We start from the raw sequence: 11,862 nt of genomic DNA, 5'->3' as shown, positions 1-11,862 counted from the left end.
ACTGGAGGGGAACCTGAAAACCCAAAATAAATGGGTAGTTAGAAAAAGTGTTAAAGGGATAAAAATGGGGGACCAAAGTAAAACAGTTTTCATGTGAAAATAAATTAAGGAAAAACCTCATTTAAATTGGAGTCAGGAAGCCCTGAAGGAGAGCTCTCACGCATGTACCACTGCTACAACCTGTATAACCAGCAGGAATAAGGAAGATACAAATGATTTTAACGAGGTCAGCTTATACAGAATTCTTTGTATAAAATTTCCTCTGTCACAACTTCTTTTCCATGATAATAAGAACGTTACTTCTCTTCTGGTACAAGGGAGGACATTTTTCACATGGGAATTGCATCACTTGCTTTTAAGAAGATCACTTCTTGTCCCAGCAACAAGGCACTGACCACTGCTTGCAGCTAATAAGAAACCGCCATAACAGCTAACTCTTGTTCTTCTCCAATGAACTTTTATTCAAGACAACCCTCCCCAGTCTCCTCCTAAAACCTAGTAAAAGCTGACCTTCCCTTTGTCTCTTGCACTTGCCTACGATTCACTACGGCTTGCCTGACCGAAATTGCAATTCTCTGCTTTTCCTGCATAAACCCATTTTGCTGTTAAAATAATTGTGTTTTATTTCTAAGGTTAACATCCATAACCTCCACCCCAAAATCCTATGTAGTCTGAAAAGTTAAAATTGTAAGGGTGTATAAAGAATGAACATAGATTTGAACTTAGGTTTTTCGAAATTTATGGTATTAGAACTAGGGTCTACTACTGAAGCTTACGGCACAGATTACGTCATGATACTAAGCTTAACTCAGCACTAAAAATAAACTACAAAGCAGGTTTTGTAAGAGACTGCAATTCATTAAGATAGGAAAGGGTGGAACATATGTAAAGACTCGAAAAGAATTTACATTTAATTATAATTATTTTTTGAATACTTAAATAGTATAAGGTGTACTACTACTAGGTGCCATAGGGGATTCAAAAAGCTATGAACCATGATTAACAAAATTCCTCAAGAAATCTGCAGTCTATGTGAGAGGACTGGACATATTTTTGAAGCGAGAACAGTAAAGTACAGGGGTAACTAACCCGGCCAAACGCCAGTCTAGTTAATTAGCATCATAAGGATCCTTAAGGTGCATCCTCCTCCACCGATACTCCAGCTTCCGCCTGCTCTCATCCCCGGCCCCCGCACGCCCTCGGATCAGCCCGCCGGGGGACGGTTACCTCCCCAGCGACCGTGCGGAGCGGACTGGGTGAGCCAGGTGCGCGGGGCAGAGGTGACACCACAGTCCGTTATTTCCCACGACTTTCCCGATGCCCTAGAGCCGCGCAACCCTGCGGCGCGTAGACACAAGAGGAACGCTAGGCCCAGAGTACTGGTGAGAGAGGCGCGGTGGTCCCGTCCCCTTAGTCGGCCGACCATAGAGCTTTCAGACCTCCAGGATTCCTAGAGAGCTCCCGGAAGTGGCTTGAGACAAGATGCTTGCTGGCCGGTGCTGTGCCTCCGCACGTTTGGAAGTTAGGGGCTGGAGGGGCCTGGTCCGGTTACAGCTTTCGCACCTTTTTCTACCAGCCCTTCCTCCAGGTCTGTCCACACTTTGAAGCCTCACTTCCTCACCCGGGCCGCCGCTGGAACTCACGGTGAGTACGGTTCGGGCTCCGGGCCGGAGGAAGGGGAGCGCTTTGTGGCCAGACCAGGCCGCAGGTGAGAACAAGCCTGAGGGGTCTTGAGAGGGGACCTGAGCCGAGGTCGGCGCCCCGGTGATTCGGTGGATCAAGGGTCGCTTTGGTTGCCAGCGCAGGCCGAGTCCGCGTGCCTAAACTTTTTGCGAGGGAACCTTTAGTAGAGATTTGCTGTCTTAATCGCTAATCGTTTTGTGGCGATATTTGCAGTCGATTTTGTCTTAAAATAGGAAACTGTTCCCGGGTTATCTTTTTTTTTCTCCGTGTTATCTTTCATCCTCCTCTTTCCACGATCTGAATTGTTTTTACTTTGCAACTTTGCATTTCCGTCACAATTCTCTCTTTTTTTTTTTAAGATGTATTTTGCTTTTGGAAACCCCGGTTATCCTTGGAAACCTATTTTTCCTGCTAAGTTATTTTGCTCTTTGTAGTGTACTCAGAATGTGGTGGTGTGTTGACTGCATAAATGTACAAAAGAAACATTTTTTGACAACTTCGTGGTGATGTAAAATTCAGACTTATTGAGAATTCTTCGTTTATTAAATCTAATAGAAGCAGATGCCTGGGAACTCTTTAGGAGGGGCCCCATTTCCAAAACTCAAGTGACTCATGAGAAATTTTTGTCAGGCAACATTAAGACTGCCACTACCACCTCTAAAAAATAATCCCTATTTCTGTTTGATTAGTTCAGTTAAGTATACTTATGCAGTAATCGTTGTAGCAAATGCATACATATTTTGAATTTCTGCTGTGGTTAAGTGTAAAATGTGGTAGATGTTAAAACTTACGCAGTTTGAGATTCCTATAAAGCACAGTGTTTGCTTCACCTTTATCTTTAAAGCCTGGAAAATATCTCTTTTTTGTTTTATTTTCAGCTCCCAAACATCCCAAATTAGACTTAAATTAGTCTAAAGGAAGAAAACGTTCTTTCTTCATCTGTTGAAAAGATAATGCTGTTAAAATGGGTTGTACTTTCAGTAGTTCACAGGATTATAGCGTTTGAGATGAGAAGAAGCTTTAAAGATTATTTTAGCTTCCTAAATCAAGAAACTTGATGAGGTATTCTTAAAAGATAATGTAAGAAGCAGTCTTTATCCACAAGGTGCTTACCAACCTAAATACAGGTGTAGATACTTTGGGAGGAGGGTACATAGTAGACTAATTTTGTAGTACATATCTTTGTACTTGGTTAGTTATAGGCTGTAATTTTCAAAAATTGTCTCATGGAAGAGGGAAGAGGCTAAAAATGGAAAAATAGCTACTAAAAAGAATAATCAGATGGATAATGGATAAGATTTGTTGGTTGATTGGTTTAAAATATGAACAAATCTGATAATTAGATGACTCGCATCAGTTTCACTACTGAGACTTTAATGTCATTTAGTATTATATTACCATTTTAACATATCAACATATAAAGTTCTTGCGTGATGCACACTTAACATTGAAACCTTTTAAAGCTAGTATTGACGAGCATTGATTATAAGATGGAAGATGGCCAATAGTTCAGTACTTAAAGATGAACCTTGACTTTAGGAAATTCATAGGAAAACATGGTAAAACTATGACTATGCAGAATCACATTCAAAACAATTAGAGCTCAGAATTCATGTCCCATAGTAATGACCTTTTAAGTTTTTAAACTATAAGTATCTATTTTAAGAAATTTTAAGAATTTATTAAATTTTCCTTGATTTTTAAATGAATTATTTTAAAACCATGGATGTTAATCCTGTCCAAAACAAAATTGTTCACCCCTTGTCTCAAACCCTCCACAAAATCTCAGCCTCTTGTCCAAATTCACTCTTCCCTCAAATCTCTGTATTCCAGGAAATTCCCCACTTCTCTGTAAAGTTATCATCTATGAATTAAACCCTCTGTTGTCAGTTACCATATTTAACCTTATCTCTTGCTCCTTGATTTCTCCTATCTGTAGTTTACTCCCAAAACTACTGTTAACCAGTCTTGTCTGATTTTAAAGTTAACTTTTCAAATTCTCTTCCTTTTCTGTCCACACTCTCTAAGTAGGGGTTCTTTACCTTCCTGGAGTCCTTAGGTGGGTGTTTGGTGTATGAACCCAATGAAATTGAATGTAAACTTTTGTGCCTATGGGCTTCTTTATGGGGAGAAGTTCTGTGTTTTCATTAGACTGAGAGACTATGAGCCAACCCTACCCTACCTTCTCGGCCCAAAAGCCCTGAAAGATAGAGACACTGCTTTGAAGACTCATGTCAGGAACAATATGTAATCTGATTTTCCTTATAAGTGCCTACCTCTTCTTTCCCTTGTCGGACTACAGGTCTGGGATTTTATCTTGATGTTAGCATTTCTTGCCAGTTGCTTTTGGATATGATGCCCTTGTTTATGCTCTTTTCCATTCTCTACAGTGCTGCCTTCAGTTATGTTTTTCTCTATCCTGTTGTCCACAGTGCTGCCACTGTGATCTTTCTGACATTCAAATATGTAATATAACTTCACTGCTTAAAAAGAGATACAAAGAAAAAGGTCATGGCTACAAACTAACATTTGCAGGAAAACCATGGCCATAGGCCGACATTTGCAGTACATACTGTACACAGTGTGATAAATCCTATGTCTGGACCATGTAAAAAATAACTTGGCAAGAATGAGCACCTTAGGGCTTCCCTGGTGGCACGGTGGTTGAGAGTCCACCTGCCGATGCAGGGGATGCGGGTTCGTGCCCCGGTCCGGGAAGATCCCACATGCCTCAGAGCGGCTAGGCCCGTGAGCCATGGCCGCTGAGCCTGCGTGTCCTGAGCCTGTGCTCCGCAACGGGAGAGGCCACAACAGTGAGAGGCCCGCGTACCACAAAAAAAAAAAAAAAAAAAAAAAAAGAATGAGCACCTTAATCTTCTGAGGCAGGGGGTTGGGGTATTGGCGGCTGAGGAGTGAGGGCAACAGGGAAAACCTAATTTAAAAGGTAATAGGTAAGCTGAGACTTTTTAAGTTAGAGTTGAATGATTTCCGGGAGACCAGGATTTATCAGCCTCAACATTGACACTTTGGACCAGATCATTCTTTGTTGTGGGGGTTATGTTATGCATTGTAGTATGTTTAATAGCATCTCTGGCCTCTACGCACTAGATACTAATAGCATCCCTTCCCCTCAGTTGTGACATCCAAAAATGTTTCCAGACATTGCCGAATATTGCCAAATATTCCTGGGAGACGGGGGCAGAATTGAGAACCACTGCAGCAGAGTGGAGATATGAGAAAGCCACATTTGGAAAAAGCTGTATGAAGGAGAGTTTATAGCAGACATAGCTAGGCAGGTTTACATATCATAAAGAGCCTTGCATACCATGCTGAAGAGTTAGGTTCCCCGCTGAAATATTTTAAGAGGGTGAGTTGTATTACATATTTGTTAAAACAGTCTCTCTAGCAATATATTAGTTGCATGGGGCTACAGTAACAAAGTACCACAAACTGGGTGGCTTAACACAACAGAAATTTATTCTCCCATGGTTATGGCAGCCAAAAGTCCTAAATCAAGGTGATGGCAGGGTCATGCTCTCCTAACATCTGGTTGTTACTGGCAGTCCTTGGCATTCCTTGGCTTGCAACTACGTAACACCATCTCTGCCTCTGTAGTCACATAGCTCTCTTCTGTGTCTGTGTCTTCACATGGCCTTCTCTTTGTGTGTGTCAATCTCTGTGTCTCTTCTCTTATTAAAAATATACCAGTCATATTGGCTTAAAGGCCGACCCTACTCCAGTATAACCTCATCTTAATTTGATTACATCTGCAAAGAACCTCTTTCCAAATAAGGTCACATTCACAAATACCAGAGGTTAGTACCTCAACATATCTTTTGGGGGGGACACAATTCAACCCACAATAAGCATCTTTATGGAACATGAATGGAAAGAAAACATAAGCAAAGGCAGGAAGACCACTTACCACTGCTACTGCAGGCAAGAGATGTTGCTTAATACCAAAGGTAAAAGCCATAGACATATATCCCCCAAAGAAATAGGATCCTGTAATTGAACAGGTCTAAAGAAGACCTCAGGGCTTCCCTGGTGGCGCAGTGGTTAAGAATCCGCCTGCCAATGCAGGGGACATGGGTTCGAGCCCTGGTCCGGGAAGATCCCACATGCCGCAGAGCAACTAAGCCCGGCACAACTGCTGAGCCTGTGCTCTAGGGCCCATGCTCAGCAACGAGAAGCTGCTGCAATGCGAGGCCTGCGCACCGCAACGAAGAGTAGCCCCCCCTCTCCTCAACTGGAGAAAAGCCTGCGCACAGCAACAAAGACCCAATGCAGACAAAAAAAATAAAATAAATAAAACTTAAAAAAAAAAAAAAAAGACCTCAGGCCTTATATCTAAAACTTACTCTTCAACAAATATAAACACAGTCTGTGTCGGGTATTGTAAATAATAGCCCTCTAATGTTCTTCAGTTCTATCAGTAAGATAAAAGATAAAGACCTGTACTCATGGGAAACATACAATTAAGTTAGAAAGTAAAAACTCCTTTGCAACTAATAATACACAATTATGGCAAAAGTAACATTAAAGTAATACATACTTATGTAACAGATGTATAGAATAAGAGGGAAATCACTTCCAATTGGAATCATTAAGAAAGGATTTTAAGAAGAAAGCATTTTATCTTGTCCTTTGAGAATAGGTAAACAGTTTGGGTACTAATGAAAGAAATCAGAAGACTTAAATAAATGGACAGATATACCATGTTTATGGAATAGAAAACAATATTGTTAAGATGTCAGTTGTCCCGCAACTGAGCTACAGATTCAACACAAATCCTATTCCAGGAATTTTTTTTTGTAGGAGAAGCCAATTATAACATTGATATCAAAAGGCAACAGAACTAGAAAAGCTGACACAATTTTGAAAAAGAACAACAAAGTTGCAGGACTCTTAATAATTTCCTGATTTTAAAAGCCACAGCAATCAAGACAGTTTTGTATTGGCAAAAAGATAAACATATAGGTCAGTGGAACAAAATAGACTCCAGAAAGAGATCCACATACGTATAGTCACTTGATTTTTGACAAAGATGCAAAGACAATTCAATGGGTAAAGTTTAATCTTTTTTTGCAAATAGTGCTGGAACAATTGATATTTGTATGCAAAAAAATGAACCTCCACCCATACCTCAAACTCTGAACAAAAATTAACTTAAAAGCAATCGTAGAACTAAAGGTAAAACCTAAAACTATAAAACTTTTAGGAAAAAAAGAGGAGAAAATCCTTGTGACCTTGGATTAAGCAAAGATTTCTTAGATATGACACCAAAAGTACAATCCCTAAAAGAAAAAAGTTGACAAACTTCAAAAATTTATGAATTTCAGGGCTTCCCTGGTGCGCAGTGGTTGAGAGTCCGCCTGCTTATGCAGGGGACGCGGGCTCATGCCCCGGTCCGGGGAGATCCCACATACTGCGGAGCGGCTGGGCCCTTGAGCCATGGCTGCTGAGCCTGCACGTCCGGAGCCTGTGCTCCGCAACGGGAGAGGCCATGACAGTGAGAAGCCCGTGTACTGCAAAAAAAAAAAAAATTTATGAATTTCTGTTCTTGGAAAGGCACTGTTGAAAGAATGAAAAGGAGGAAATACTTACAAGTCACATATTTCATAAAGGACTTGTATCCAAAATATGTAAGGAATTCTCAAAGCTCAATTATAAAAAAACCTAATTTTATAAATAGGCAAAAGTTTTGAACAGATACTTACCAAAAAAGATACAGTTGTCCCTTGGTATCCATGGGAGATTGGTTCCAGGACCCCTCATGGATACTAAAATTTGTCGATGCTCGAGTCTCATATAAAATGGCATAGTCTTTGCATATAACCTACACACATCCTCACGTATACTTTAAATCATCTCTAGATTACTTATAATACCTAATAAAATGTAAAGGCTATGTAAATAGTTGGTGGTGTGTGGCAAATTCAGGTTTTCCTTTTGGGAACTTTCTGGAATTTTTTTTTCCCCAAACATCTTTGATCCATGGTTGATTGAATCCAGGGATGTGGAACCCATGGATATGAAGGACCAACTATATGGATGGCAAATAAGCACAGGAAAAGATGCACAACATCATTAGTCAATAGAGATGCAAATTAAAACCCTTGTGAGATACCACTATATGCCTTTAGGATATCTAAATCTATTTATATGTCTATATATATATATATTTATTTATACGTCAAATGCTGGTCAGGATATGGAGCAACTGCAGTTCTCACATATTGCTAGTGGAATACAAAGTATTACAGCCACTTTGGAAAACAGTTTGGCAGTTTCTTATAAAGTTATACATATACTTAAAATATGACCTAGCAATTTTACTTCTGGATATTTACCCGGGTGAAATGAAAACTATGTTCACACAAAAACTCATATGCAGATGTTTATAGTGGCATCATTTGTAATCATCAAAAACTGGAAGCAATTGAGATATTGTCAACTAGAGAATGGGTAAACATTCATCCATATAAGGAATAAACTCCTGATACGTACAACAACATTGATGATCTCAAGTACAATATGCTAAGTGAAAAATGCCAGACTCAAAAGGCTACATACTGTATGATTTTATTTATAAAACATTCTGGAACATCATTAGTGTATGGGACTAGGTTTTGGGGTTGCAGGTGTTGATAGGGCATCCAGATTCCTTGGAGATGCAGGACCTGTGCCCCAAAGAAGAGTTACAGAGCTTGAGGTAAAGTCCATAGTAGAAGTTAGCCTGGAGACAGGGGGAAGATGGCAGGGGGAGCACATGTATGATAATGTAGGGTGGAGAAGAAGAAAGTGTTAGGACAGTTCTTGACAATATCTTGAGCTAGATTATATGGACATTAGTCTCATGTTGAGAGTGAGGGGCAGGTTGAGAGCCAAAGTGTGTAGAAACAGTATAGCTGGTATAGCAAATGTTGAGTTAAATCAGCAGCCCTGAGGGCCAGATGAGGTTAAATGCAGAATTTCAGTTAGACCCAGTCTACATGGTTTCCTGACTTTGTTTAGCCATGTTCCACATCCCCAAGAGAGAAAGCAGAAGGAAAGGGTTATTCCCAGATGGGATTGGCATGCAGAAGGCTAAGGAGGCAAGGAGTTATTTCTGGAGAGGATCACTTAAATGACTGAGCCATGAAGTCCATGTCATGGAAGGGAACTTGTTAAGATATCTCAGTAGATTACTCTGACCTTTGACTTGCCTTTACACTACTTGTCATTTTCATTTTCTCTTCCCAAAGAAGTACCCTTAAAGAAGAGGCCCTCAGAAGGTTCTCTTAAGAAGATAAAGTAGTGGAAACGAGTCTCCTGAGCTTTTTTGGCCCTAAATGGCTGCAGAATCAAGGAAATCTTTAACCCCATCCCCACCAGACCAGGCTCCTGAAGAGGACCTTGTAATCATCAAGGTAGAGGAAGATCATGGTTGGGACCAGGAATCAAGTCTACATGAAAATAACCCTCCTGGCCAAGAGCTATTCCGCCTGCGCTTCAGGAAGTTATGCTACCAAGAGACACTAGGACCCCGAGAAGCTCTGATCCAACTCCGAGCACTTTGCCATCAGTGGCTGAGGCCAGATTTGAACACCAAGGAGCAGATCCTGGAGCTGCTGGTGCTGGAGCAGTTCTTGACCATCCTACCTGAGGAGCTCCAGACTCTGGTTAAGGAACATCATCTAGAGAATGGAGAGGAGGTGGTGACTCTATTGGAGGATTTGGAAAGGCAAATTGATATACTAGGACGGCCAGTAAGTAGAAGGAGGTGGGCATGCCCTGACTGTGAGAGTCCAGGAAGCTGGGTGGAGGGACATTGACACAACAATGGGAGAATAAACGCTGAGCATGAGTTTGTGTTGCAGGAGGATGAAAAGAGTTATCGTGTGGTATGGCTTGTATTTGTAGAGTTCTTTTTATTCTTGTAAAGGATATAAATCCATTTTTTATCCTCATAACATCCCTACAACTGTATTATTGTTCTGTTTGCCAGATGGGAAACTGATGCACAGAAAGCTTAACTTACTTTTTCAGGGGCACCCAAATAACTAAATGTAGATCTGAGCCTGTAACTCAGGTTTCCTAGTTCCTTATCAAAAGTTGTTTCCACTGAAGAGCACTGCTTTAAGCTTCTGTTTATCATTCTTCCCCTTTCTTGGGAATGCAGAGTATCAGCATTGTGTGCAGCAGGGAGGGCATCAGCAGAAATCTTTTCCTTCAGTACTAAGCAGAAATGATGCCTTTCTGTGCAAATCAACATGTTTGTGTTCCTAAGTAAGTGAGATTCTGCTTTTTCCTTCCCCCAGTATGTATCCCTTTAGATGTGCTCTTGGTACAGTTACATTGTTCACTTCATTTCTCAAAGGGATTCCTTGTAATGCAGGTGTCTTGTTTCTAGGTCCCTGCTCGTGCACATGGACATAGGGTACTCTGGGAGGAGGTCATGCATTCCAAATCTGCACCAGAGCCTCCGGATACTCAGCTCCAACCTGTGGCAACCCAGCACAAGTCTCCAGTGCTCCAAGGGCCACAAGACAGAGGTGAGGAGTTAGATTTCATTGATGAGGAGTGGGAAAGCAGAGAGGAAAGAAAGTACATTTGGGACACCTGTCTAGTTCCTGGAAGGAACTAGCCTCTGCTGTTTACACACCAGCCATAAGACCTGATTTAAATGTTTATCTAGGCTTCAAATACAGACTCCTAGTCCCAGTGGTAAACTCATGAACAAATTAAAGAATTTGGGGGTTTTATGCATTCATACATTTCTGTTACCACAGCGTATTTACAACATAGGCATTTTGAGGTTTTGCTGGTATCATGACACTTTATTTGTAAATATTTAGTATGTATTTTCTTAAACAAGAGTGTTTAAGTGTTTAAGTGTTCCTAATTGATCACAATTAGGAAATCTAACACTGATGCAATACTAATCTAGCCAACAGTTCATATTCATTTTTTGCTGGTTGTCCCAATAATGTTCTTCCAGAGTCTAGTCCAAGATCCCACTTTGCAATTAGCTGTCCTGTCTCTTTAGTCTCCTTTAACTTGGAGTAGTTCCTCACCCTTTCTTTGCCTTTCACGATCTTGACATTTTTGAAGAGTACAAGTCAGTTATTTTGTAGAATGACAACAATTTGAGTTTGTGTGATGTTTCCTCATATTTAGATTCGAGTTGTATATATTTGGCATGAACATCCCAGAAGTGATTTTGTCCTCAGGAATACAACAGGAATTTGTCTGTTACTGGTAGTGTTATCTTTGATGACTTGGTTAAGGTTATTCTTGCTAGGTTTTTGTTACTGTTTTTCCCTTTGTAATTAATAAGTAATTTGTGGGGAGATACTCTTGAGTCTATGTAAATATCCTGGTCCTCATGAAACTTTTGTTGCTGAAACACTAGTTTTAGTATTTATTGATGCTTCTTGACTGAATCAGTGATTACTAAAGTGATTATTTTCTAACTCTGTCATTTCTTCTACATTTATTTATTTATTGTAATGGAGAGTGTTCTCCTTCCCCCATTTTATTTTATTTATTCATTTTTTATTTATCAATATGGCCTCATAAATTCTTATTTTATTCCAGAAATGTTCTGTTACTATCTTTATTTTGATGCTTAAATTGTCTCAGAGTTGGCCAGAGGAGGCCTCTTCAGTCTGGCTCCTGTGTCCTATTGACATTTCTCCATCATTTTTTGAGAATTTTCTTACAGAACAAGATAAGATGCTCTAGTCTCATCTCATACTTGCCCTGAATTTCTTATTTTTTCATGTATGTGGTTTATAGTAATTTGTTCTAAATTAGTGGATTTTTAATATTTCTAAAGAAGTATAGAAACATTTTCAATTAATAATACAATCCTTATGTAAAATTCTAATGCCTGTTGCCCAAGACACAGTAGTCTATGTTGATTTTGATATTACCCTGTCTGGTTTCTATAGGAAGCAGATGCTGGCAGTCATGGTAGACATTTAAAAAAAGTAATAGAGTTAGTAAAGATAGATTGGTTCTCATATTCAGCTTGGCAAGAGATCAGGACCTAAAGAAATACTGTGTACAAGCACAAGGATGGAATATAGCTTTGGTGGTAGAGAAGAAATTGTAAAGCACTTCCTGTTAGGAAACCAGTACACTTTCTATTTTTGACACGTAACTTCAGGCTAAGTGGGACATCAAAGTGCA

General features: G+C 40.0%; 1 protein-coding gene across 1 annotated transcript in view; it reads left to right on the top strand.

Annotated features, from left to right (window-relative positions):
* Positions 1-1,360: 1,360 nt before the first annotated feature.
* The window catches only part of ZKSCAN8 (zinc finger with KRAB and SCAN domains 8), an 18,782-nt gene continuing 8,280 nt past the window's right edge, over positions 1,361-11,862 (top strand). Inside the window, exons 1-3 of the mRNA XM_082638446.1 lie at positions 1,361-1,644; positions 8,931-9,434; positions 10,079-10,220. Coding sequence (XP_082494572.1) covers positions 9,018-9,434; positions 10,079-10,220 — 559 coding nt within the window. The 5' untranslated portion in view covers positions 1,361-1,644; positions 8,931-9,017. The remainder of the gene's footprint in view (positions 1,645-8,930; positions 9,435-10,078; positions 10,221-11,862) is intronic.

This window comes from Mesoplodon mirus, assembly GCF_964341445.2.
Source record: "Mesoplodon mirus genome assembly, chromosome: 12".
NCBI classification, from domain to species: domain Eukaryota; kingdom Metazoa; phylum Chordata; class Mammalia; order Artiodactyla; family Ziphiidae; genus Mesoplodon; species Mesoplodon mirus.
Note: the sequence above shows the minus strand (reverse complement) of the source record. Positions and strands in the feature narration are given on the sequence as shown.